Genomic DNA, 22,987 nt, shown 5'->3' with positions numbered 1-22,987 from the left:
TAAAACATATCCACAACTTATCCCTGTATGATGTGGTAACTGTAAGCCAAGCTATAGACTGCTAGACACTTTATCCTCAAAAGCAGCTCAATGTGTAGACCAGTACATTTCACGGTGCAAACTTTAGGGTGACATGCTATAGGAGGATAAGGGGGAGTAAAGGGATCAACCTGGATTTATTCAAGACCGTCTCGACTAAAACAAGATGGCTCTTCACCAACGGTTTGATCTTATCAATGAAAGAAATGGCACCGGTAAAACCATCAAGCGTGCTCGAGAGCAGGATGAGGCCAACTCTATCTCAACTCAATTAAAATTCAATCCATAAATTGGACATTTCAAAAAGGCTTGTTTTTATTCGCCCTATGAACAAATGTAATCCGATTCATTATGTGAATTGACTGAGTTCAAATGAATTGACTCCCGATTCTAGAAGGACTCATTACAATATTGAGGAACTCATCAGGGAGGGAGGACATGCTTAATAGGAGGGGATTTACAAACAGGGTGTGTAAAATGGCCCGGGTGATGGACTTCACATTGTGAAAGTTTATGGTGCGCCTTTTACAGGGCTCTCCGAATGATATACTGTACAGGCATACGTTCGCAAATTACAAGGTCAACGTCTTCTGGCATGAACAGTGTCAAGACCCATGGAAAAAGCTCAGGTCTAAATGTTTGCCTATGAATATGTGTAGGAGACTATATGTGGGGGTGTCAGTTCACAAAAGACCTATGGCTATTCTGGCTTGTTGCTTGGTGTGCATAACATACATGCTACATCAGACTAAAATTGAAAAATTACTAAAATATGTCCAGGGACGGCGTAAAGATTTTTCCATAGGGTTGCAGGATTTTTTTAAAGCCTACATAGATATTTTTCTGCTTATCATTTCAGAGATTTGGGAGGCTACTTATTACTCAACGTTTAGGGACCAGGGAGAACATCTTAGAACAGGGGAATGAATATTCCCATGCTAAAGGACATCAGTTTAACTGATTTTAAGGAAATGAAGGCTGTGAAAATGATCCAAAGTGTTTCTGATAAGATTGCAGTTCGTCTTGGATGCATAATGTTATGTGATGTATCTTCCCCTCCCCCTTCCCCTTAGGAGACTGAAAGATTTGGCATGGGTCCCCAGATCCTCGAAAAGTTCTACAGCTGCACCATCGAGAGCATCCTGACCGGTCGCATCACCGCCTGGTATGTCAACTGCTCGGCATTGGACCGTAAGGCACTACAGAGGGTAGTGCGTACGACCCAGTACATCACTGGGGCCAAGCTTCCTGCCATCCAGGTCCTCTATACTAGGCGGTGTCAGAGGAAGGCCACAAAAATTGTCAAAGATTCCAGTCACACAAGTCATAGACTGTTCTCTCTGCCCCCGCACAGCAAGCGCTATCGGAGCGCCAAGTCTAGGTCCAAAAGGCTCCGATTCTAGCCCTAAGCTATAAGACTGCTGAACAATTAATCAAATGGCCACCCGGACTATTTGCATTGACCCCCCCTTTGTTTTTTACAATGTTGCTACTCACTGTTTATAATCTTTACCCCTCGACACACTGTATATAGACTCGTTATTGTTATTTTATTGTTTGACTTTTTTTTACTTCAGTTTATTTCGTAAATATTTTCTTAACTCTATTTTCTTAAAAGTTCATTGTTGGTTAAGGGCGTAAGCATTTCACGGTAAGGTCTACCTACACCTGTTGTATTTGATTTGATTAAATATTTCTCCACTCCTGTTCCCGAGACAAAATTAACATTTGCAAGAAATACTAAGTTAATTTTATATTTGGCTACATGTGAGAGGTTGGCCTACAGTCGTTGTACAGTTCAGTTACTATTCCATTTAACCCATCTTCCAGGTAGAACCCTTTTGGATTCCATGTAGAACTCTCTGTGGAAAAGGTTCTACATGGAAACCAAAAGAGTTCTACCTCGAACCAAAAATGTTTTTTAAAGGGTTCTCCTATGGGGACAGCCAAAGAACCCTTTAAGGTTCCAGATAGCACTCTTTTTCTCTAAGAGTGTGTACCCTTTCTGAGTTGTCTAGTGTCTGAATGTATCCTGTATTTTCCTGCTCTTGTCTAGATCATACAAGGATGCTTACACCCAATTTCATGTGTCAACTGTCATTGGCATTGTAAAGGCGCTTTGAACTGTCATAGTGGCTGGTTTTCATTTGAATAGGAATGCACCTGTGCTGTGTTGATTATGTGACAAGGTTGGTTTACACCCTCCTTTGTAGTACATTTACATGTTGGGTGTTGCATTAGCAACATTGTGTAAAAGTGAAATACTGTTGTGCCATTGATGGCATCACTGAGATGTAGCAAGTCAGTCTTTTGAATGAGGCATTGCAGTAGTTTTGTTTTGTTATTGCAGTGGGCTGCTTGCAGAGCACAGTCATGGACAGAACTGTAATTCAGAACGAACCGTTTGCACAGAAACCAAGGAATCAATTTACTCCGCTGAGGTATTTCTACATTATGGGGAAGTGAGACTATCACACAAAGCCATTTGTAGCTGTCCGACTGTGTTTGAGAGGGAAACCAAAGTAATAAACTTTCCGAAGCAGTTCTTTAATCACAGGTATAAAGGCTAGTATATAATTTCCACATATCAAATGACGATTGAAAAGGTAGAGGTATTCATTGCTCCCTACACTAAATTGCTCTGAAGAAGATAGAGGAGAAAGTGGATACTGAAGTGCTTACAAATGATTCAAAGCGGTCCTTTTCAAGGTAATTGCACAGACAATATAGAGGAATTCTAAAGCTCTCATTTCAAATGGACAGTCTTCTTATTATCAAACATCGCTGGGCAATATTCAGCCGGGGAAGAAATGGGGTTCCAAACACATCCCAACAAACATACATGAGAGGCTGGTAATGGTTCTTTCAGCAATGGTATGTTGCCTACAGTTAAATAACACATGGGGTTATTGTAATGCTGTAAACATATCAGCTGTAGATGCAATGAAGGCTGTTTTATTTTTACGTGGGCTATACAGACGCAATTTGAAAATGTCAATATACATTACCAGTCGAAACTTTTTGAACACCTACTTTTCTTTATTTTACACATTGTAGAATAATAGTGAAGACATCGAAACTATGAATTAACACATATGGAATAATGTACTGTAGTAACCAAAAAGGTGTTAAACAAATCAAAATATATTTAATCTTTGAGATTCTTCAAATAGCCATCCTTTGCCTTGATGACAGCTTTGCACACTCTTGGCATTCTCTCAACCAGCTTCATGGAATGCATTTCAATTAACAGGTGAGCCTTCTTAAAAGTTAATTTGTGGAATTTTTTCCCCCTCTTAATATGTTTGAGCCAAACAGTTGTGTTGGGACAAGATAGAGGGGTACACAGAAGATTGCCCTATTTGGTAAAAGACCAAGTCCATGTTATGGCAAGAACAGATCAAATAAGCAAAGAGAAACAACAGTCCAACATTACTTTAAGACATGAAGTTCAGTTAATCCGGAAAAATTCTAAAACTTTGAAAGTTACTTCAAGTGCAGTCGCAAAAACCATCAAGCACTATGATGAAACTGGCTCTCATGAGGACCACCACAGAAATGGAAGACCCAGTTCATTATAGTTACCAGAAATTGCAGCCCAAATAAATGCTTCACAAAGATCAAGTAACAGACACATCTCACCATCAACTGTTCAGATGAGACTGTGTGAATCAGGCCTTCGTGGTCAATTTGCTGCAAAGAAATCACTACTAAAGGACACCAATAAGAAGAGACTTGGTTGGGCCAAGAAACACAACCTAAAGTATGTTCTGGGAACTTTCACAGAACCAATTTTGGTTTGCTGGGAAGGCACTCCTATTGAAACCTGTCAAATCCTGATCTGTTTCACCTGTCCTTGTGATTGTCTCCATCCCCTCCAGGTGTCGCTTATTTTCCCCAGTGTATTTATCCCTGTGTTTCCTGTCTCTCTGTGCCAGCTTGTCTTGTATGTTCAAGTCAACCAGTGTGTTTAACCCCGTGCGCCTGCATTTCTATTATGTTTTACTAGTCCTCCCGGTTTTGACCTTTGCCTGTTTTTCTGGACTCCATTCCCGCCTGCCCTGACCTCGAGCCTGCCTGCCATTCTGTACCTCTGGAACTCTGAACTGGTTTTGACCTTTTGCCTGTCCACGACCATTCTCTTGCCTACCCCTTTTAGATTGTTAATAAACATCTTGGACTCTAACCATCTGCCTCCTGTGTCTGCATCTTGGTCTCGCCTTGTGCCCTTACAGAAACCCTACAGGTATCAAATTTAAATGGTGTATCCTGAAGATGCCAGGTTTTTTTCTGCCTGGATATACTGTAACTTATTTTAATGCCTGTAATGGCTAGATAAATGTGCACACTCTTCTAATCCTGGCAGGGAAGCCATGACCTTATAGCTCTCTATAATACACTCAGTGGTGGCATGTAGAAGATTCTCCCTTGTGACTTTAATATACACAATTCAACATGTATACAGTTGAAGTCGGAATTTTACATACACCTTAGCCAAATACATTTCAACTCAGTTTTTCACAGTTCCTGACATGTAATCCTCTGAAAGATTCCCTGTCTTAGGTCAGTTAGGATCACCACTTTATTTAAGAATGTGAAATGCCAGAATAATAGCAGAGAATCTATTATTTCTTTCATCACATTCCCAGTGGGTCAGAAGTTTACATACACTCAACTAGTATTTGGTAGCATTGCCTTTAAATTGTTTAACTTGGGTCAAACGTTTCGGGTAGCCTTCCACAAGCTTCCCACAATAAGTTGGGTGAATTTTGGCCCATTCCTCCTGACAAAGCTGGTGTAACTGCGTCAGGTTTGTAGGCCTCCTTGCTCGCACACGCCTTTTCAGTTCTGCCCACAAATGTTCTATAGGATTGAGGTCAGGGCTTTGTGATGGCCACTCCAATACCTTGACTTTGTTGTCCTTAAGCCATTTTGATACAACTTTGGAAGTATGCTTGGGGTCATTGTCCATTTGGAAGACCCATTTGCGACCAAGCTTTAACTTCCTGACTGATGGCTTGATGTTGCTTCAATATGTCTACATCATTTTCCTCCCTCATGACGCCATCCATTTTGTGAAGTGCACCAGTCCCTCCTGCAGCAAAGCACTCCACAACATGATGCTGCCACCCCTGTGCTTCATGTTTGGGATGGTGTTCTTCGGCTTGCAAGCGCCCCCCTTTTTCCTCCAAACATAACGATGGTCATTATGGCCAAACAGTTCTATTTTTGTTTCATCAGACCAGAGGACATTTCTCCAAAAAGTATGATCTTTGTCCCCATGTGCAGTTGCAAACCGTAGTCTGGCTTTTTTAAGGCGGTTTTGAAGTAGTGGCTTCTTCCTTGCTGAGCGGCCTGTCAGGTTATGGTCGATATAGGACTCATGTTACTGTGGATATAGATACTTTGTACCTGTTTCCTCCAGCATCTTCACAAGGTCCTTTGCTGTTGCTCTGGGATTAATTTGCACTTTTCGCACCAAAGTACTTTCATCTGTAGGAGACAGAACGCGTCTCCTTCCTGAGCGGTATGACGGCTGCGTGGTCCCATGGTGTTTATACTTGCGTACTATTGTTTGTACAGATGAATGTGTGGTACCTTCAGGCGTTTGGAAATTGCTCCCAAGGATCAACCAGACTTGTGGAGGTCTAACATTTTTTTTTTTCTGAGGTCTTGGCTGATTTCTTTTGATTTTCCCATGATGTCAAGCAAAGAGGCACTGAGTTTGAAGGTAGGCCTTGAAATACATCCACAGGTATACCTCCAATTGACTCAAATTATGTCAATTAGCCTATCAGAAGCTTCTAAAGCCATGATGATGTTTTCTGGAATTTTCCAAGCTGTTTAAAGGCACAGTCAACTTAGTGTATGCAAACTTCTGACCCACTGGAATTGTGATACAGTGAATGATAAGTGAAATAATGTAGTAAGTGAAATAATGTAGTTTACAGTCTGTAAACAACTGTTGGAAAAATGACTTGTCATGTACAAAGTACATTTAAGTAGATGTCCGAACCGACTTGCCAAAACTATAGTTTTTAACAAGAAAATTGTGGAGTGGTTGAAAAACGAGTTTTAATGACTCCAATCTAAGTGTATGTAAACTTCCGACTTCAACTGTAGTTTGTTGATAGTATGACCATCTGCAGAGCATCTACAGATGGAAAATCCGGACTATCCAAATACAGTGTGTCCCGTTCTTGTAACATCAGGTGAATGTTTTATGCACCCAAAAGAAACATTGTAGAATCATCCGCACAACTAGACAGTTTTTGTATTTTGGGAACATATCTTTTGTGATGTCCCCACAATGTTCTCACCAGACTGTTCCCACAACCTAATGAAACGTTCTGGGAACCTTTAAAAAGCAGATTAAATGTCTTATAGGAACGTACTTGCAACATCAGGCAAATGTTTTATACACCACGAATGGACAGTTTTTGTGTTATGAGAACATTTGCCACGACCTAACGAATGTTCTGGGAACTTTCACTGAACCAATTTTGGTTTGTTGGAAAAACATTAGTGGTACATTGTGTTATTACATTACTTGGAAACCTAATAAATGTTACTCTCTGAATGTTTTTTTAGATGTTATCATCCTAATGTTAGATAAAACCCTAACTAGAACTTAATGGGAATCTTAGCTAATGTTCTGGGAATGTTCCCGGTTTGTTGGGTTACTCTTGGAAGCAAACCATGAAAATGAGCCACACAATCAGAATGGTGTCTTCTCATCAGTTAAAATAAAATGCTATCATATATGAATCATGTGAAGTATTAGCAATAAAGTATTTTTAGATTTGTACATAAAAATGCCCAACACTTGTATCTTTGATTTTACGAGGTGGAAAATAATGGTTGGTCATGTTTGTTGAGAAGAAATAGAGGTTTATATGTTATGTTTACTGCAAAAATCGATGCAGTTATATAACAGTCACATCCAGTAGCTTATTGGTAAAGTCATCCATACCTACATTGAATGATTATGACCTATAGCTGACCTCAGCATCACCGCTGCAAAGCTGAAAGAATATAAAGTCAGTGTCTACCTCTTACTTTCCGTTGAAGTGAATACATTTGGTCAGGTCTTACACATCACTGCCAGTTCCGATTGCTCACTGTGCCTCATTTGACTAAACCGGAACTGAAAACTGGAATTAAATCAAATTAGCCTCTTTTGCCTACTATATCACCTGCGTTTAATCTTCTAAACCCCATTTTTTAGGATGTAGAGTTGAAAAATAAGGTTGTTCTGGATGAGCACCCCTGAGAGATTTGGTGACAACAATTTACAACCTGTGACACGATCCGCAAAAAAAGGCCATGCATCCTTGAGATTGAAATTGAACGGTCGAGAGGCACAACTGGACAATATATTCAGACAATTTGCTATAGGAAGCATTAAACTCAGTGGGGAGGATTGAGCCCTTTTCTAGACACTGTCATTATTCCATCTGACAGAGCTTAAAAAATGACAGGTCTGAGGGATCAAATCTCGCATTTATGAAATGGTATTAGGAGGCACTGTGGCAGAAATGTCAACTGACACTTCTCGACCCAGCCCTCCAAACAAGAACCGAAAGGTCAGCCTATGTCCCCGTATCTATGCCAATGATTATTACATGAATTCTTAGATACAAAAAATACAACACTTAAAAAGGTCAATTCTTCCAATTAGAATGGGATTATAATGTGTAGTTGTGTGTAACCACATAGTTTACTTTATGTGATAGACTTGTGGACTTTCTTCACTGCTGGGGGTTACATTTTATTGTAGTTGCTTATCATACCAGAGCTTGCAGTCTTTTCCAGGTCTCCCTTATCTCAATAGGTCTTCATGGATTGCTTAAGGATTCAATTATATATTTAACACCATTAATTGATTTATGCATAATACTTTCAAGGAATTTGTGGTAATTCAGCATAGACCTGACTTCACTTTCAACAAAATCTCAGAAAAGGTTTGGCATTGGACAATGTACTTATCGGTAACGGTGGTTGTATCTATAACATCCTTCATGCTGCAAGTGTGGAAACAGATGCAACTCATGACAAATTAGATGTATTTTTGGAAAGGGGCTTGTTCACTTTGGGATGTGACAACAGTGTAAATAATGTGTGGCATGTCAATGGCCATAGGCGTTGACAAGACAGCACAAACAGATCTAGAAACTGCACGCTATCTGTCCAAAGCTGTACATAATCATGAAACCAAAGCAAACCTTCCAGGGTGGTAATAGAATAATTCACGTTGCACTGACTACAGTATAAGAGGGAAAAGCAGTGGTGCAAAAGCCTGTGAGCCCTCTGTGTACTGGCCATCCCTTCCAATGGGGACTTACTAATTAAGCCAAGTGCCCCCGGATAGGATCATCTTTTCAAGGTGGACTGGAGCACCTGTTTACTCCTGGTCTGGAACCATAACAAAGCAGCCCCCTTCACTTTGCGCTTACCTTGAAAATTAAATCCTTTTTCCCATACCGCAGCTCTTTCAGTTGAGCCTGGATTTTTTTGGACTGCAAGGAGAAGATAAGAAAATAAGTGTTAGCTTATTCAAATAGTGAAATTGGTTTTAGATCACGTAGCAGGATTTTGCCGGCTGCAGCAGAGCACTCCTTTGTGCGTGTTCTTTGGGCAAAGCTCCAGCTCAAAGGAGGGACCTACAGAGAGCAAGAAAATGTAAAATCTCCCATTCAGTGAACTGCAAAGCCCACACAATGATTCAGTCCTGCACTGGCTACTTGCCCACTGTCTAAAGCCCTATTCTCACTCCCACTTCACTTCACTCCACACAACCACTACCACACATACAGTTCCCTGGTAGCACCCCTCCCCTCTCGTCTCGATGGCCACACACACTTAGACATACAGACACAAACACACAGAGCTCAGACAGTCTGCAAAATGCATGGCTTTCCCTGGCCTCCGATCATAACTGAACAAACACACACAGTGCCCAGCTCTCCCTGACATTACTATGGTTACACATCAGTAAGCTCATGGAAGCACATGGGGGTTGGCTTCCTGATGCTGGAGATAGTCAGTCCTCTCAGTCCTCTTGGAACCTTTGCACCAGTTTAACAGCTGTTTACATCCCCCCCGGGGAAGTAACTTCTTTAAACAAAAGGTGGATAACATGAAAGGTAGAAATGCCTATTTTAAAAGAATACATAAAAAGCCCAAGTTTAAAAGAATACATAAGGTGAGAGTGAAATGAGGTTATGGACAGATCAAAATGTACTAGGGGGAGGTGTGGTCCAAAATAGGGGAGAGTTGTCAAACTTTTATTTTTGCTTTAGGGAGTGTTGTGTGCTTTTTTGGGGTTCAGAGGGGAGGGTAGTGTGTTTTTTCCCAGCTTTACTTTTGCTCTTCTGCTCGTATTTTCCCTATAAACAATGGCTTGACTTACTTTCGATATTACCCTAATAAAGTTTAGAAACATTTGTGAAGGTTTGGTATGGTGTGGCTATTATTAAGCTTAAGCTACTGCAGGCCTATGATATGAAGGCAGTACGCCCCAGCGCTCGAACTGACAGATGAACTGTTTCAGGACTATCAGAGTTACTCCTATAATCTAACAAAATATTTGGATATAAAATGTACAAATTACCCTCCATCTATAGGTTTATATCTGTATAGTAGCCATCTGAAGTAAAGAAATGCATGTCGGTGTCATAGCATGCCACCGGCATATCTTTATCTCTCCGGGGATAGGCTTAAGCTTCTCTTCCTTTATATAGGCCGTATACAGTACCAGTCAAAAGCTTGGACACACCTACTCATTCAAATGTTTTTCTTTATTTTTACTATTTTCTACATTGTAGAATAATAGTGAAGACATCAAAATTAGGAAATAACACATGGAATCATGGAGTAACCAAAAAAGTGTTTGGTTACAAATAATAGATTTTATATTCTTCAAATTAGACACCCTTTGTCTTGATGACAGCTTTGCACACTCTTGGCATTCTCTCAACCAGCTTCACTTGGAATGTTTTTCCAACAGTCTTGAAGGAGTTCCCACATATGCTGAGCACTTGTTGGCTGCTTTTCCTTCACTCTGCGGTCCAACTCATCCCAAACCATCTCAATTGGGTTGAGGTCGGATGATTGTGGAGGCCAGGTCATCTGATGCAGCAATCCATCACTCACCATCTTGGTCAAATAGCCCTTACACAGCCTGGAGGTGTGTTTGGTCATTGTCCTGTTGAAAAACAAATGATAGTCCCACTAAGCGCAAATCAGAAGTGATAGCGTATCAAGGCAAAGGCTGGCTACTTTGAAGAATCTTTGAAAAATTAAAGGAAAGCCGCACACTCTAGGAGCTCAGATGCAATATTTTAATAAACTAATATCCAACGTTTCAACAGACAAGCTGTCTTCATCAGGGTATAATGACAAACACTGCAGGGTGACTAGTTTATATAGTGTCAAAGGACACACACAGGTGTCTGTAATCATGGCCGGGTGTGGCCTGATATCATTGGTTAATTCTCATATATTAAAATAGCATACAATTTGGCTACATAGGCCTACAAACATTTACAATAGCAAAATCACAAGAAAGGCTTCAGATCAAAGTCTACGTTGAGACCGAAGGGAGCAAGTGTCTTTAAATTAAAGATCCAGGCAGCCTCTCGTTTTAACAATAAATTGTCAAGGTCACCCCCTCTCCTAGGGAGGGTGACATGTTCGATGCCAATATAATGTAGGTGGTTTGCTTCCAAAAAGTGGGCCGCAACTGGGTAAGTCAAGTTTTTTCACCTAATGGTGCTACGATGCGCCAAGATTTGTACTTTTAATTTGACCTTTGTTTTACCCAACATCATTTTTACTTTGAAGAATCTAAAATCTATTTAGAATTTTTCACACTTTTCTGGTTCATACATGATTCCATATGTATTATTTATTCCCAGTCACTTTTGTGTATACAGTGGGGCAAAAAAGTATTTAGTCAATACTTATTTTCCACCATAATTTGCAAATAAATTCATTAAAAATCCTACAATGTGATTTTCTGGATTTTGTCCCCTCATTTTGTCTGTCATTGTTGAAGTGTACCTATGATGAAAATTACAGGCCTCTCTCATCTTTTTAAGTGGGAGAACTTGCACAATTGGTGGCTGACTAAATACTTTTTTGCCCCACTGTATACTGTATGCATTCTTTTAACTGACAAATAAAATCAATCACTCAATCAATCCAAACTGTACAGCGGCCAGTTGATGAATGGAAAAAGACATTGGTTACAAAACATCAGTTTTGTGCCCAAAATCGGTATGCTTTGTTTACTGGTTGTGTGGTGCGTTGGCACAGAAACCTGTTGGTGGAAAATGTGTTACCTATATTTTATATAATTATAAATATGGCATCAAAATATTGAAAATCTAATTTCCCCCTAGCTGATCATTCTTTGCAGCTCTGATCATACTGTAATGAAACAGGCAGGGAGAGCGAGCTTGTCTGTGGTGGTCGGCGAACGTTCAACCTTCTGGCCAGTAGCCCTCTGTAGCATCGACTATACCACAAAATCATGTGCCACAAAAAGAGGCAAACTCGATATCCCCTTTTATAAACACAGGGTCGCTACAGCTACTGTTATTTGTGGTCATAAACATTATTTTGAGTTTATTCTATGAGGGGGGAGGGTGTGAAATCTATTTGACAGTACAAGGAGAGGGTAGTGTGAAAATATATTTTACTGTGGTGAGGGGGGTGCATCTTCAAGTTTGTTTCGACTTGAATAAACTGGGCCCCCCCCCCCCCCCAAAGTGGAATTGTTATAAAAAGAAATGGGTTCTCACATTTTCCTAGTGGTAAAAAAAACATTAGAAAATAATATGTATCTTTTTTATTGAGCACTGTTGAAATGGTAACCCAAGCACAGTTAACTTGTCACTGGTCTTAGATGTTATATCACTTGCGTGATCGTTATTAACAACCAATGTTGTTGATCCATTTTGTAACATGTCGAAGTGCATGAGCTCACTCAACCCATGGCAACAAGACAGCTATATGGTTTATGAGTACTATAAAATAAATTACGAGTTTCTTTATCTTATTATCCCCATTCCCACAGTAGTTGGGACATCCCAAGACAGCCATGTCGCATCTATTTAACGCTCATATATCCTGAGATCTCCCATAAAATATAGAGGTTAAATAAATATCTGAGCAACTTTCAAACAACTCCATTCTGGCAAGCTCTATTTTCTATCACAGGTAGATGTTTATTGTCATGAATCTTCCCCTGGAGGCAGAACTGAGCGATTCCTGCTAGATGGGCCAGCTGCAAAGTCAAAATTGGCTATATCGTAAAAATTCATGAAAACAAAAATGTAAGGTTAGGGTTAGGCATTAGGGTAAATAAATAAATGCCCACCTGTATTTTCTATCAGGGTTCATTAAAATAGTTTAGGTGCGAGCTGATCATAAAGTTAATGTGCCTGAATCGAATTAATTTGGATCAAGAAAGTGGAGTGGAGCAATAAGTGGAGCAATATTAACTGGTGCATTTTGTTATCCTAACAAAATACTCAAGCCTTGGCTCACTAACTGCTGTATTCAAATCTAAAGTCAAGGTTGGGATTCAATTGCTTTGCGAGGGACAAGTAAGCTATGAATGGGTCATGCCAATATGCAGCTGAGGAAATCATGACCATTATGGGTAAACAATGAGAGAATCAGAAGCACTTTTATTCACCAAGTACATTTACACATACACAGAATTTGCCTTGGTGAGAAGGTGCTGCCGGCCATAAACAATTTACAAACAGAATAAAGACAACATAGACATACAGAATATAGAATATCGGAACAGTAACCATAAAACATAAAACTCTGGAGTAAAGGCTGATTAGTGGGAATGTACAATTTACAGAGAGGATATACTGTATCTACAGTACATTCAGAAAGTATTTAGACCCCTTGACATTTTCCACATTTTGTTACGTTACAGCCTTTTTCTAAAACGGATATAATATTTTTTTCCCCCTAATCAATCTACACACAATACCCCATATTGTCATTATGGGGTATTGTGTGTAGATTGATGAGGAACATTTTTTATTTCATCCATTTTAGAATAAGGCTGTAACAAAATGTGGAAAAAGTCAATGGGGTCTGAATACTTTCCGAATGCACTGTAAATAAGCAGAGGAAAGGATGCTACCATGGTAAATATATACAGTGCATATACAGTGTTGTGCGGAGGTGTACATAGTCCAAATGCAGTATAGTGCAGATTACTATTTGAGGTCATTGATGACAAGGTGCAGTAATCGGCCCAATGCAAAGTCACTTAATCCCTATGAGCCCGATGTCTGGTTGATGAGGGCCACAGCATGGGGGAAGAAATTGTTCAGGTGGCGTGCGGTTTTGGTCTTGTTTGACCTAAACCATCTGCCAGAGCGGAGTCTTTGAAATATGGGGTGTCCGGGGTGAGCGATGATATTACCTGTACGCTTCCTTGTCCTGTAGGCAGTGGTGGAAAAAGTACCCAATTGTCATACTTGAGTAAAAGTATAGATACCTTAATATAAAATTATTCAAGTAAAAGTGAAAGTCACCCAGTAAAATACTACTTGAGTAAAAGTCTAAAAGTATTTGGTTTTAAATATACTTAAGTATCAAAAGTAAATGTAATTGCTAAAATATACTAAAGTATCAAAAGGAAAAGGAAAAATAATTTCAAATTCCTTAAATTAAGCAAAGCACCATTTTCTTGTTTTTAAAATGTACAGATAGCCAAGGGCACACTCCAACACTGAGACATTATTTATAAAAGATGCATTTTTGTTTAGTGAGTCCAACAAGAACATAGGCAGTAGGGATGACCACATGTTCTCTTGATAAGTGCGTGAATTTCACAATTGTCCTGTTCTGCTAAGCATTCAAAATTGAACAAGTACTTTGGGTTGTCAGGAAAAATCTAATAAGTAAAAAGTACAATATTTTCTTTAGGAATGTAGTGAAGTAAAAGTAGTAAATACAGATACCCCAAAAAACTACTTAAGTAGTACTTTCAAGTATTTTTACTTTAAGTACTTTACACCACTGCCTGTAGACGTGCAGGTCCTTGATGGAGGGCAGGTGACAGCCGATGACCTCTGCAAACTGGACGATGCACTGCAGGTTGCCCTCGCAGCTGGCAGACACAGATCCAAACCAGAGGGTGATAGAAGAGGTGAGGATGGACTTAATGATGGACGTGTAGAACCAAACCAGAATTGTCTGAGAGTTTTGGTTTCCTCAGCTGGTGCAGATAGTACATCCTCTGTCGAGCCTTCTTGGTCATTACTGTGATGTTGTACTCCCACTTGAGGTTGTGGGGGATGATGGTTCCCAAGAATTTGAATGACTTGGCCATGCTGACAGCTGAGCCATCAATCTCGAGGGGGCAGACCCTCATTGTGCCTACCTGTATTATACTTATGCTAAAATATTTATTCTATTATACTGAGCCATTTACTTTATGTATTCTTATCTTCTATTATTTCTTATTGTTGTTGCATTGTCGTGAAGGAACCTGCAAGTAAGCATTTCGTTGGACGGTGTATACCATCTGTATCCCGTACATACGACTAATAAAACTTGAGAGATGGTGGGGGTCATTTCCTGTAGTCAACCACCATCTCCATGGTTTTGACTGTGTTGAGTTCCATGTTGTTGCGACTGCACAAGGTCACTAGACGGTCAATCTCTCCATGGTACTTGGACTCATCGCCGTCGGAGTTGAGATTGACCAGGGTGCTGTCATCAGCAAACTTGGGTAGTTTGACAGTGCGTTGTTGGAGGTATTCTTTTTGGTCTTTTATTAGGATCCCCATTAGCTGTTGCAAAAGCAGCAGCTACTCTTCCTGGGGTCCACACATAACATGAAACATAATACAGAATGACATAATACAGAACATCAATAGACAAGAACAGCTCAAGGACAGAAAGGTGCAGTCATTGGTGTAGAGTGAGTAGAGGAGTGGGGAGAGCATGCAATCCTGTGGCACCCCCGTATGTGGACGCCGCTTGAAATTAGTGGATTCGGCTATTTCAGCCACACCAGCTGCTGACAGGTGTATAAAATAGAGCACACAGTCATGCAATCTCCATAGACAAACATTGGCAGTAGAATGGCCTTACTGAAGAGCTGAGTGACATTCAACGTGGAACCACTAAGATCACCATGTGCAATGCCAAGCGTCAGCTGGAGTGGTGTAAAGCTCGCCTCCATTGGACTCTAGAGCAGTGGAAACGCTTTCCCTGGAGTGATGAATCACGCTTCACCATCTGGCAGTCTGACGAACTAATCTGGGTTTGGCGGATGCCAGGAAAATGCTATCTGCCCCAATGCATAGTGCCAGCTGTAAAGTTTGGTGAAGGAGGAATGATGGTCTGGGGACGTTTTTCATGTTTCGGGCTAGGCCCCCTTAGTTCCAAAATCAAATCAAATCAAATTATATTTGTCACATGCTCCGAATACAACATGTGTAGACTTTACCGTACTGTGAAATGATAACCTACAAGCCTTAACCAACAATGCAGTTTTAAGAAAATAAGAGTTAAGAAAATATTAACAAAATAATAAAGTAAAAAGTAACACAATCAAATAACAATAACGAGGCTATAGACAGGGGGTACCGGTACTGAGTCAATGTGCGGGGGTACAGGTTAGTCAAGGTAATTGAGGTAATATGTAAATGTAGGTAGGGGTAAAGTGACTATGCAGATAATAAACAGCATGTAGCAGTGGGGGGGGGGGGGGTCAATGCAAATAGTCCGGGTGGCAGTCTTATGGCTTGGGGTAGAAGCTGTTAAAGAGACTTTTGGACCTAGAATTGGCGCTTCGGTACCGCTTGCTGTGCGGTAGCAGAGAGAACAGTCTATGACTTGGGTGGCTGGAGTCTTTGACAATTTTTGGGGCCTCCCTCTGACACCTCCCAGTATAGAGGTCCTGGATGGCAGGAAGCTTGGCCCCAGTGATGTACTGGGCCGTACGCACTACCCTCTGTAGCGCCTTACGGTCTGATGACGAGCAGTTGCCATACCAGGTGGGGATGCAACTGGTCAGGATGCTCTTGATGGTGCAGCTGTGGAACTTTTTGACGATCTAGGGACCCATGCCAAATCTTTTCAGCCTCCTGAGGGGGAGTAGGCATTGTCGTTCCCTCTTCACGACTGTCTTTGTGTGTTTGGACCATGATAGTTTGTTGGTGATGTGGACACCAAGGAACTTGAAGCTCTCGACCTGCTCCACTACAGCCGCATCGAAGTGAAAGAGGGTGTGTTTGGCCCTCCTTTTCCTGTAGTCCAAGATCAGCTCCTTTGTCTTGCTCACGTTGAGCGAGAGGTTGTTGTCCTGGCACCACACTGCCAGGTCTATGACCTCCTCTCTATAGGCTGTCTCATAATTGTCAGTGATCAGGCCTACCACCGTTGTGTCGTGCTTGGCCACACAGTCGTGGGAGTACAGGAGGGAACTAAGCACGCACCTCTGAGGGGCCCTCGTGTTGAGGATCAGCGTGGCAGATGTGTTGATGCCTACCCATACCAACTGGGGGCGGCCAGTCAGGAAGTCCAGGATCCACTTCCAGAGTCTCAGGGTCCTTAGCTTTGTGATGAGATTTGTGGGCACTATGGTGTTGAACGCTGAGCTGTAGTCAATGAACAGCATTCTCACATAGGTGAGGTGGAGGGCAATTGTGGAGTGCAGGTCGAGGGCAGTGTGGAGGGCAGTGTGGAGTGCAATTGAGATTGTGTCATCTGTGGATCTGTTGGGGCGATATGTGAATTGGAGTGGGTCTAGGGTTTCTGGGACGGTGTTGATGTGAGCCATGACCAGCCTTTCAAAGCATTTCATGGCTACAGACGTGACTAGTTGTTATTTAGGCAGGTTACCTTGGCGTTTCTGGGTACAGGGACTATGGTGGTCTGCTTGATACATATAGGTATTACAGACTCGATCAGGGAGAGGTTGAAAATGTCAGTGAAGGCACTTTCCAGTTAGTCCACGCATGCTCTGAGTACACGTCCTGGTATGCTCTCATGCATGCTTCAGTGTTGCTTGCCTCGAAGCGAGAATAAAAAGCATTTAGCGTGTCTGGTAGGCTCACGTCACTGGTCAGCTCTCGGCTGTGTTTCCTTTTGTTGTCCGTAATAGTTTGCAAGCCCTGCCACATGTAAAGGGAAATCTTAACGCTACAGGATACAATAACATTCTAGACAATTACGTGTTTCCAACTTGCGGCAACAGTTTGGGGAAGGCCCTTTCCTGTTTAAGCATGACAATGCCCTCGTGCACAAAGCAAGGTCCATACAGAAATGGTTTGTCGAGATTAGTGTGGAAGAACTTGACTGGCCTGCACAGAGCCCTGACCTCAAACCTATCAAACACCTTAGGGATGAATTGGAACGCTGTGCCCGACCTCACTAATGCTCTTGTGGCTGAATGAAGGTAAGTCCCCGAAGCAGTGTTCCAACATCCAGTGGAAAGCTTTCCCAGAAAAGTGGAGGCTGTTATAGCAGCAAAGGGGGGACCAACTCCATACAAATGCCCATAATTTTGGAATGAGATGTTCGAAAAAATACTTTTGGTCATGTAGTGTACGTTCAGCTGAGTGGCCATTGAAAATGGCCAATGACCAGGAGGATCAAGATGATAGGACGTGTATTCGTCAAGCTCTGAAGGGTTTTGGTTTCTCGTCAGTGAACATGTCACTGAGGGAAAAGGTTACACCTCCATCAAATTACTAGAGAAAGAGCTGCTGGTACTTGAAAAAACATTGCCTTTTTGAATAGACAAAAATATTAAAATTTAGAGCAGGGAAAAGCCAAATTGCACACAACATAAAGTCTTGTGTTTTTTATCGTCGGCATCCTCGAAAAACCTTGTATGTCCATATTTGGCAATTTATTTCCTTTTTACATAGATTGAAATGAATCATTCCCCTCCATGTACTGTGAAAATTATATGACTCTAGGACCAATCAAAGTCATTCAAAATATCTTGGAAACCTACATGACTACACCACTGCTTTTTCAATTGCTGAAAAGTTAACTGTTTTGGGGTGCAAAGTTATCCAAGGCACCAACAGTTGTTTTTGCTGGGTGGGTTGTTCTAAGGGGGCTTGTGTGCAGGAGAAATTCAGCCACATGGGGTACAATTAAAGTTCAACAAAAATTGATTATTTATTATTAAAGCCAAAAGCTTTCGTCAGCCTTCATGACAAGCACTCTTATGAAGGCTGCAATGCCAAGATTGGTTTTAATAATATATGCATGAGTAGAGCAACATCATGTAAAGTGAGGGCCAGTCTAATCAATAAAGACTTGGGCCCCAATGCAATCCAACTGAATTATGACCATATTTTCCCCCCAAGGCCCACTGTTCATCAGTGTGATTCAAAAGGCTTACCTCTTCTGCATGGACATCACACAGTTTGTTGCCAGATAGCAGTTTATTTTTCAAGCTCTTGTTCTGCAAATAAAACAATTATAAAAAAGGTGGTATTAGTTAAGGGTTGATTAGAGAAAATCATTGATAACATGTAGTTATGAAGCTTGCACTGCTTTTCTGTTTTATCTGCAGTGACAAATGTAATTATATTAGACGATCATACAAGCCAGTTTCGATTCATCAGGCCTAAGTATTGACTCCAGAACACATTTAGAACAGGAAATGAGTTAATCAATGATATAATTAGCTAATCCAAAGCCTATTATTCAACCACTCTCTGTTTAACACAAGCAGTATGAGAATCACACGACTAAGCATTGAATAATCACTAATGAACATGAATCAATAGAAACCGCTGATAGCATCAGAGAGACATATACAGGTGCACTATTGTACAACTATAGCTTATTTGTTCCTTCACTCACGCAGCTGCATCAAAACAACATGTGCAGGGACAAAACACAGAGCAGTGGTGCTGACTGACTGGCATGCGGTAAGATCTGAGAGGTGGCCTTACAAAGCACAGGTTTTCTGTACCAGCGAAGAGCCCTTTTCCTGGAATTGCTACATTGGAGGCTTTCTATGTTGGTCATATAAATATAAAAAATGCTGGTTCCATGCACTTTATCATAACTGTCCCTATGCATAATTATGCATGTACATGGTACTGTAGTTACATAGGTAGGTACCTATTTGCATGTAATTACAGTGTAGGCAAGCACAGTGTAATTTAGTAAGGACCAATAGCATATCAATAGACAGCAAGAAGTTTTTTTTAAACTATCTCTCTCCCTCTTTTCTCTTTCTCTCTCACACACAGAGTTAATGAGGTGGAATGACAGCACTATGTGATTCAACGAGCTAGAATTGGCCGGGCATCCATTCCAGACACTAAAGAAAGAAGAGAAATGGCAGCTGTCATATAAGGTGACGTGTGCCTGCCAGAGAACAGACCCACAGTGAAATGTAGATCCAGTAGAGCTCATATGTCATGGTGTATTATGCTAAATGAGATCCAGTGAACCGCAAATGTCATAATATGTTATGCACCAAGTGTTGCCATATTGGGAGCTGTTAGGTTCTTATTTTTCAGAGTAAATAACTCACAGACACTAGAGAAGCTTAACCAAGTTTAATTCTGCCCAAAGGGTCTTTACAGCTGTAATGCAGACAGCCAAACATTTCTCACCGTCACTGGTATATATATCCCACTTAAGACACTCCTCCTTCTCTCCAATCCTTACATCTTATGGTTCCACAGGAAGAGGGTAACAGGATACTAAACCCTTATTTCTCCCTTCAGGGGATCTGACCTCCCCTCCTGACCTCAACCCCTCCTTTACCCTAGTCTACAGATGTCCATCTACCTCCCCTATAGGAATCCTTTGATCTCCTCCCGTCCACCCAGCATATTCCACAGCCACTCTGTCTTTCTACAGATCTCACTCCTTTATATACTATGCGTCTGATCTATCATGTCTTTAGTATCTCAATGTTCAAAATCTCGAATCCAACAGAGCCATGCGAGAGCTTCAAAATAAAACAGTGTGCGAGACATTACTCATTATGATCATACTTTCCTCTATATTTATTGTCGCACTTACACCGCAATATATAGGTCTGCACAGGACTGATTTCTCCCACAGCATTTCATAACGCACCCGGCCTGTTTCTGTCCGACTCCCGACCGCTACCGCAAGAACTGGTACCAAACCCAACCGCAGTCCTGCAATGTTATTTTTCTCCCCGATTGGTAGTTACAGTCTTGTCCCATCGCTGCAACTCCCGTACGGACTCGGTTCTCCGAAACACGACCCTGCCAAGCCACACTGCTTCTTGACACAATCATGATCATGCAGCATCATGCTGTGGGGATGTTTTTCAGAGCCAGGGACTGGGAGGCGAGTCAGGATCGACAGAAAAGAGAAAAGTACAGTGATCCTTGATGAAAACCTGCTCCAGAGCGCTCAGGACCTCAGACTGGGGCGAAGTTTCACCTTCCAACAGGACAACAACCCTAAGCACACAGCCAAGACAACACAGGAGTGGCTTCGGAACAAGTCTCTGAATGTCCTTGAGTGGCCCAGCCAAAGCCCGGACTTGAACCCGATCGAACATCTCTGGAGAGACCTGAAAATAACTGAGCAGTGACGCTCCCTATCCAACCTGACAGAGCTTGAGAGGATCTGCAGAGAAAAATGGGAGAAACTCCCCAAATAGCGTCAAACCAAAGAAGACTCGAGGCTGTTATCGCTGACAAATGTGTTTCAACAAAGTACTGAGTAAAGGGTCTGAATACTTATGTAAATGTGATATTTCAGTTTATTTTTTAATACATTTGCAAAAAAAATCTAAAAAAATGTTTTTGCTTTGTCATTATGGGGTAAAACAATTTAATGAATTTTAGAATAAGGCTGTAACGAAACAAAATTTGGAAAACGTGAAGGGGTCTGAATACTTTCCGAATGCACTGTATGTGACGCAGCTCACTTCCCAGATATGGTCCCAGCAATTTTGCGCCCTATAGCTAATATCAAAAGTGCAAAAATAACTTAAGAAATAGGTTAAATTACCAGAGATTCTCACATGGCCCATTAAATTAGGCTATCTTTATTACTGGGGTATATCAGCCAATATGATAGATGTAGTTTGAAGAGAGCAGAGTTGGAGAGACTTGCATGTTCTCTTGAGCTATTTTTATAGCCTACCTTTTAGAAGTGGGATGATTTTCAGACGGAGAAATATAGGTGATCAATACTTATTTCTAGGCAATGTAGTAAACTATAGCCTAATCATATTTAGGAAGTATATTCCCTTGGAAAGATAACTGCCCCATGCTTTTCCGCCCATGCATAGGCTATAGCCCACTTTATTTAATTGAGACCACACAGCACCTGATCTCGCAGGTATGGCTACTGAACTTGAAGCAGCCAGAATGATGACAGCAACACTTGCTACGTTTTGCATTTAGGATGTAGCCTACCTTTTAGGAGGATGATTTGCAGGCAGAGACAAATAAATGGGTAACCAATACAGGGCTTGTACACTATTACAGACTACAAAGGGAAGCACAGCCGAGAGCTGCCCAGTGACACGAGTCTACCAGACAAGCTAAATTACTTCTATGCTCGCTTCGAGACAAGCAACACTGAAGCATGCATGAGAGCATCAGCTGTTATGGACGACTGTGTGATCACGCTCTCCGTATCCGATGTGAGTAAGACCTTTAAACAGGTCAACATTTACAATGCCACGGGGCCAGACGGATTACCTGGATGTGTAGTCAGAGCATGCGCTGACCAACTGGCCAGTGTCTTCACTGACATTTTCAACCTCTCCCTGTCTGAGTCTTTAATACCAACATGTTTCAAGTAGACCACCATAGGCCCTGTGCCCAAGAACACTAAGGTAACCTGCCTAAATGACTACCGACCCATAGCACTCACTTCTGTAGCCATGAAGGCTGGTCATGGCTCACATCAACACCATTATCCCAGAAACCCTAGACCCACTCCAATTTGCATACTGCCTCAACAGATCCACAGACCCTTTAATTTAATCTCTGGACTAAATCTTAATTATGATACGTGTACAATATTAGGTGTTGGATCTGCAGTTTACCTATAAAATGGACTGACGGTAAAGTAGACATACTTGGTATTCATATCACAAAAGATATAAATAAACTCTCCACAATAAATTTCAATAGAAGACTTCTCCTTAATCATATCTCAGTTTACTCACTTATTTATGGCGCTGCCTACTCCTGATGATTCATTTTTCAAATCATATGAGCAAACAATATGTTACTTTATCTGGGACGCTAAACCAAACAAAATAAAGGGTGCCTATCTATATAATGAATATGAATTGGGTGGGTTGGGTTAAAATAAAATAAAATCATTAAACCTCTCTCTAAAGGTGTCACTTATTCAAAAGTTTTACTTGAACCCTAAATGGTTCTCAAGTAGATTACTAAGAAAAGCTCATCCATTGCTTAAAAATTGCCTTTTTGCCTTTGTGCAGATTGCCATGTCTCATTTTCAATTAATTGAAAATGACACTTCTTTCAAAGTATCTCTCTTTTTCAAACAAGTATTCAGCAGCTGGCTACAATTTCAATTTCACCCCCCTGAAAAAATAGAATAAATATTACAACAAATATTATGGCTGAACTCAAATGTGCTGGTTGATAAAAGACCTGTATGTCACGCCCTGACTTTAGTTATATTTGGTGTCTTTATTATTTGGTTAGGTCAGGGTGTGACAAGGGTGGTTTGTTTAGTTTTTGTATTGTCTATGGGTTTTTGTCTTGTCTAGGGTTTTTGTTATCTATGGGGATTTTGTATTGTCTAGGGGTAATTAGGTTGATGGTGGCCTGGATGGGTTCCCAATCAGAGACAGCTGTTTATCGTTGTCTCTGATTGGGGAGCCTATTTAGGTTGCCATTTTCCAAGTTGGTTTTGTGGGTAGTTGTCCTTGTTAGTTGCCTGGATG

General features: G+C 41.1%; 1 protein-coding gene across 2 annotated transcripts in view; it reads right to left on the bottom strand.

Annotated features, from left to right (window-relative positions):
- LOC139575053 (leucine zipper protein 2-like) overlaps positions 1 to 22,987 on the bottom strand; it is a 169,651-nt gene that overhangs the window by 18,768 nt on the left and 127,896 nt on the right. For both annotated transcript variants that reach the window (XM_071400008.1, XM_071400009.1), the window contains exons 6-7: positions 18,449 to 18,511; positions 8,496 to 8,558 (exon numbers count right to left, since the gene is read on the bottom strand). In XM_071400008.1, coding sequence (XP_071256109.1) covers positions 8,496 to 8,558; positions 18,449 to 18,511 — 126 coding nt within the window. The remainder of the gene's footprint in view (positions 1 to 8,495; positions 8,559 to 18,448; positions 18,512 to 22,987) is intronic.

The sequence above is a fragment of the Salvelinus alpinus genome, chromosome 5 (genome assembly GCF_045679555.1).
Source record: "Salvelinus alpinus chromosome 5, SLU_Salpinus.1, whole genome shotgun sequence".
Classification (NCBI taxonomy): Eukaryota; Metazoa; Chordata; class Actinopteri; order Salmoniformes; family Salmonidae; genus Salvelinus; species Salvelinus alpinus.
Note: the sequence above shows the minus strand (reverse complement) of the source record. Positions and strands in the feature narration are given on the sequence as shown.